Source organism: Psammomys obesus, unplaced genomic scaffold (assembly GCF_907164565.1).
Source record: "Psammomys obesus unplaced genomic scaffold, mPsaObe1.curated_primary_1811, whole genome shotgun sequence".
In the NCBI taxonomy this organism is placed as follows: Eukaryota; Metazoa; Chordata; class Mammalia; order Rodentia; family Muridae; genus Psammomys; species Psammomys obesus.
In genome coordinates this window covers 1-5,421 of record NW_026592120.1, presented here as the reverse complement: position 1 = coordinate 5,421, position 5,421 = coordinate 1, and the positions used below count along the sequence as shown (strand labels likewise).

The window sequence follows — 5,421 nt, the reverse complement described above, 5'->3', positions numbered from 1 at the left end:
GGGTTTCTGAAGTCCAAGCCTTCATCCCTAGGAAACCTGGATTCCTGTTCTACAATTGACTTTTTCCTGTTCTATTTGTGCATCCCCCTTCAGCAATGCAACATTTCTTTTTCTCTTGTGAATTATCTTATTTTTGTTTTAAATTTTCTACCTGATCTCACTTTTTCTTTCTAATATCCTCTCTGTCCCAAGAAAGATATTTTCATTTCATCACATAGTAAATGAAATGTATGTAGAAAAGTAAAAGGTTAATTTTATTCTGGAATTTCTTGATTATCTCGTCTCAATTAACCTAAAGATTTGTTTGAATGCAGCAGCTGCACAACCGGGAACTGAGATCTTCAATCTGCCAGCAGTTACTACATCAGGTAAGATTCCTAAATACTTGCTGAAAAGTGAGCAAGACCAAGAAATGATAGGGATGACACTGAGTGCAGCACTTCACTGTCAGGTTTCTTAGCATCATCCCAGGTCATCCCTAGGTCTCAGTGCTGTGAATTCACTGGGCTGTAGAGACCATGCTTTCTCTCTGTCCGTTTTCCTATGGCATAATCTGCCTCAGAAACAAGCAGCAGTACACACTGCCTTGTCTCCTCAGGTGCAGTTAGCTCAAGAAGCCATTCTTTTGCTGATCCTGCCAGTAACCTTGGTCTAGAAGACATCATCAGAAAGGCTCTCATGGGAAGTTTCGATGATAAAGTTGAAGATCATGGCGTTGTCATGCCCCAGACTGTAGGAGTTGTGCCTGGTAGTGTCAGCACCTCAGTTGTGACGAGCAGTGAGACACGAAGAGATGAAGGGGACCCATCAGCTCATTCAGGTAAGGTTTTTATTGTAGTGTGCTGTTACTTTAGGTTCTGATGGATCACTGAGAGAATGCACGTGCTATTAAAGGGTTTTGGATCCTTGAACTGGAGTTACAGAAGGTTGTGAACCACCATATGGAATGCTGGGAATTTAACCTGGGGTCCTAGGCAAGAGCAACAAGTACTCTTATTAACTACCATCTCTTCAGCCTCAGTATTGTTTTTTGCCATGTCACTCACTCTTCTAATAAAAATGGCCAAGCTGCAAGCCACAGAGGACACCACAGAAAGGGAGCAAAACTCCATAAGGGCAAAGGAGTGGACCAACAGTGCTGCTCACCTGGACTTGGCCCTAAGACCAGTGAGACAGAAAGAACTTACACCTACACTCCTAACCCACACGTCTCAGACGAAAGAGTGGGTTTTGTTTATTTTGTTTAAACCTAAAATCCTTGAGATTCCCAGAACCCAGAAAGATGATGAATAGGAATTACTCAACGTCTTTTGCAGAAACAAGATACATATTAGTATGAGATCATTTACAACCTATAAATCCAACCTACAGAAACTCTTAACAAACACTATGCTTTCAGTGCTCATATATCTTACCGTTTCCTTTTTTTTTCAAGTAAAAATCTTGCTGTGGTTAAGATAAGGGTTAAAGCAATGAACATTTAGTTTTACTCCCTTCCCTGTATAACTTAAGTCACTGAAGTCTTGTTTCTGTTCTTCTAATTTTTATTGGTTGTATATTTCTGTTTTAAGATCAACTGGCAACTATTAAGGAGTGAAATGATACTGGATGTATACAATTAGGTTAAGGTAAAACTGTTGGGGTTAAGGAAAAAAATTTGCTAGGTGATGTGGGTTCTTTAAGTCTGTAATATTTTGTTACAGAAACACAGTAACGTGTCTCAGTGCTGTGACCTTTGTGGGGAGGTAGAAAGAGCCAGTGAGACTTGCAGAATGTCTGCTGAGGTCCTGAAGAGAAGGCATAATCTGTTGCATCCTGTCCTCGACATAGTTCTAGTAGCCTAAGTCTTCCACTTGCTTCTTCTAAATTAGGGTCGGGGCAGAGGGAAGGAAACAGTTGTTAACATTACCTACACTCTTAAGGCCAGCAGTTTTCCTTTGCCTCCATGTTCTTTTAAGTTTATAGGATGATGATATGCCCACCTCCTTAAAAGGACACAGCATCTTTAATCGGGCACAAGATCTGGATTCTTCATGCTGCTACTTTTTTTTTTTTCCATTATATAATCAGCATTTTGGTAGGCTTAGTTTTTGTCACTGAGAACTTAAATTATTTATCAGTAATTAATAGTATAACTCGAATTTCACTTTTAGGAGTATGCAAACCAAAGCTGATCAACAAAACAAACAGCAGGAAGTCTAAATCTCCTATTCCTGGGCAAAGCTACTTAGGAGCTGAAAGGCCTTCTTCTGTTTCCTCAGTACATTCAGAGGGTGATTACCACAGGCAGACACCAGGATGGGCCTGGGAAGACAGGCCCTCTTCAACAGGTGGGGAACCCTGAGGAGGTTCATTTAACTGATAAGAATGAGATTAAATTTGTGCCAGTGCTTTGTTATATTTCCTGTTTATGAGTTAGATGAGTTAGTTTAGATAACAACTCTAGTTTTCTGTATCGTTACTTGGGTCTACTTTTCACAAAAGGCTTTATAGTTACATGATCCATACATCCCTATCTCTGTACAATGCTGTTTGGTAAGTTCAGGTCCAGCTCTTTCCAAGAACTGTGCCTTTTACTAGGAAGTCAAAATCATAACTGAAGTGTAATATTTTAACAAGAGTGGGGGTAAGCTTTTGAAAACGTAACTATAAGAGGCCAGTGAGATGTTGGAATGGCTTAAGTGATTGCAGGCCTACTGGCCCGAGTTCAGTACATGCATGTCATAGTATGTCCACGATAGTATACACAATACAATCAAATAAGAATTAAACATTTTTTTTAAACTAGCCTTTTTTTAAAAGAGGAAACTTTCTTAAAAGAATCTCAGAGAATTGAATGCTTTTGTTTCCTTACTCCTACTCTGAAATCTGAAATGAGTCCTGCCCCTGTCTTACAATTTTATAATTATTATAACTGTATACTTCAAGTCGTCTTTTGCCTTTTAAACTTCAAGTGCCATGTGTAAAGAGATTATGTATTAGCAAAACATAAATTACCACGTAGGTTAACATACAACATGAAGTCTTACATCATTGCATCTTCACACATAAATGTGTCGTTTGTTCCCATTTCCTCCCCTGCCCCTCTTTTCCCTTTGCCCAGTTGGTGTCTTACCTCATGGTTCCATTACTTTTACTTTGTTTTAAGGAAGGAAGAAGGAATTATCTGTTAGAACAAAAGAGTAAAGACTTGACAAAAGAGTAAAAGACTTGATAAAAATGCATGTTTTATGGTTTTGTTTTAGGCTGATGGAAGGTACTGTGGGGACAGGAAAATTAAACCATCTAAAGTCAAAGGGAAGTGACACTCTGGTTAATGTGTCCCATCTTACATCCCATAAACATTTAAGTTGGCCAAGTGAGACAGTATAGAGGTCACACAGCATGACCTAAAGTTTTTGGATATTTGCCATTTTCTGATTTCTTTCTTTCTACTTCTGAATTTTTCGAGACAGGGTGTCTCTGTCCTGGAACTCAAGTCTGTAGACTAGGCTAGCCTTGAAGCCTGCCTCTACCTCCCTGAGTGCTGGAACAAAAGATGTACACCACCACCGCCTGCCCTATATTTCTGATTTCTATTGATTGGAAAGTTGCTAGTATACCTAGGCTCCTCCAGTTACTGCCTGATATCAGTAGTTCTCTACTTGAATTCTCTGAGGAGACACATATATGATATCAAAGACTTACCAGACACATATATGATATCAAAGATACTTATGCTTTTTAGAGTTAAATTCATCACTGGTCTTTTCTTGCCATTCTGTTTTCAAGGCATCAAAAGATCATTTTACTAGAACACTCCTGCTCTGCTCCATTCTGTACACACTGCATTGGATGCTAACACTGAAAAGCTCATTTTCCTCTTGTCAGGTTCTACTCAGTTCCCTTACAACCCTCTGACCATGCGGATGCTCAGCAGCACACCACCAACACCGATCGCATGTGCCCCATCTGCTATCAACCAAGCAGCTCCTCATCAACAGAACCGCATTTGGGAGCGGGAACCTGCCCCACTTCTCTCAGCGCAGTATGAGACACTGTCTGACAGTGATGACTGAACTGTGCACAGGAGTTTGGTTTTAATTGCAGATTAAAAAAAAAAAATCTGCCCTCCTATGATTTGTGCCCAGAGACTTCTCAGGAGAGCCAGGGCCACAGATGAAGAAATGATGGAAATTCGTTTTGAAAATCAAATTGGGGGTGGGGGGGGGGAGGGACCTGCCTTCAAATATCGGCAATTCAATGGATTGTAACAGAGGAGGGTTGATGTGTAGAGTTTTTTAAAAAGTGGACAATTCTTGTTCTAACATCTGTTTGTAAAGAAAACCATGATGTCTTTAAATCACTCTTCTGTAAATAGATGACCTTTTTGCAGTGTATCCCCTTGCTGTAGTATCTGGTGTACTTAAATTTAAATCAGCGCATCAACACTGGGGGTAATTTTTTAAATTCTTTGTGTATCTTTTTAACCCCAGCCTTCTAAACAACCTCACACAGCCCAGTTACACAATGCTGGCTGTCATGGGCATTGTACTTTTGTTTCCTCTAAATTCAGCTTTCCCAGTGATGTTTAAATCTTGTGGAAATGTTTAGGTTTTTAACACATACCCTGTCATAAAGTCTGTATGAGGTCAAAGGGCAGGAGCAACAGAACTGTCATTTTGTGAGTTTCCAGTGCGGGCTATACTTTTGTCTTTAGTAGCACTGAAAAAAAAAATTACTGCATGGGTATGTTATAGTTCAGTTTTAAAGTTTAAAGGCTTATTTGAGGCATACCTCAATGTTTATGCACACTGGTAATTTAACCATGACCCTAAGTATTCTTCTGCATTTGATGCAGCCCGACAAAGCTTCTGTTCTGAAATAAATTTGACTATCCTGTCCATAGCTACAGTACATCATTTGTGACTTACGAGTCTTCGTGTCTCAGGTTTCAAACAAGAAGTATACCTGCTTTTCTTTAGTCTGATACATAATTAATTGGTGGAGTTAAAAGAGACTCTGTGTAGACTTTCAGTCTTCCAATCCTTTTCCTTTTCTACACCAGCGTCTACTCTCTGCTTCATTTTACAGATTCTCAAGGTGCAAGTAACTTAAAGACTGAATTTTAAACTAATTATGGTACTGGAGGATCACTTTTTATTAAGAATTGCTTGCTGTGTTTTCAGATTTGTTTTCATACAGCTTTATCATGGTATTTAGGCTTCCTTCCACTTCACACAGACACTTGGTGGTCTGGGGATAATGCCACTAAGAAGTAGAAGGGGGAAAGGTGGTCAGACTTTTCAGGAGACCTGAAGTTCCAAGAACTCAAGTCTCTAGAACCACTGCTCAAGCACCTCTTAACATCTGTATCACTGGTTTCTAATCCCATTTTTTTTAGATGAAGATGCAGCTTCAGTATTTGCCCACATAACTCAG

The 5,421-nt window shown here is 39.6% G+C and overlaps 1 protein-coding gene and 1 long non-coding RNA gene across 3 annotated transcripts; one reads left to right on the top strand and one right to left on the bottom strand.

Annotated features, from left to right (window-relative positions):
* The first annotated feature begins 13 nt into the window (after positions 1-13).
* On the top strand, positions 14-4,887 carry LOC129681156 (nuclear receptor corepressor 1). Of its 2 annotated transcripts, none has more exons than XM_055613035.1 (3): positions 14-368; positions 599-820; positions 3,871-4,887. In XM_055613035.1, exons 2-3 carry the CDS (start codon positions 679-681, stop codon positions 4,056-4,058), a joined length of 330 nt encoding a protein of 109 aa, XP_055469010.1. In that variant the 5' UTR covers positions 14-368; positions 599-678; the 3' UTR covers positions 4,059-4,887. The 2 variants fall into 2 exon arrangements, with proteins under 2 accessions (XP_055469010.1, XP_055469009.1); XM_055613034.1 differs by lacking the exon at positions 14-368 and adding an exon at positions 2,154-2,330 and having other exon boundaries at positions 679-820.
* On the bottom strand, positions 234-3,688 carry LOC129681157 (uncharacterized). The gene is made up of 2 exons (XR_008720803.1): positions 3,116-3,688; positions 234-970 (listed from the first exon to the last, which is right to left on the bottom strand). It is a non-coding gene; the product is annotated as an uncharacterized LOC129681157 (long non-coding RNA).
* Positions 4,888-5,421: the final 534 nt, after the last annotated feature.

Coding starts and splice junctions, on each gene's coding strand:
- LOC129681156 (XM_055613034.1), top strand. CDS start 679: ATGGGAAGTTTCGATGATAAAGTTGAAGATCATGGCGTTGTCATGCCC. Junction 821..2,153: donor GGACCCATCAGCTCATTCAG/GTAAGGTTTTTA, acceptor TTTCACTTTTAG/GAGTATGCAAACCAAAGCTG. Junction 2,331..3,870: donor AGACAGGCCCTCTTCAACAG/GTGGGGAACCCT, acceptor TCCTCTTGTCAG/GTTCTACTCAGTTCCCTTAC.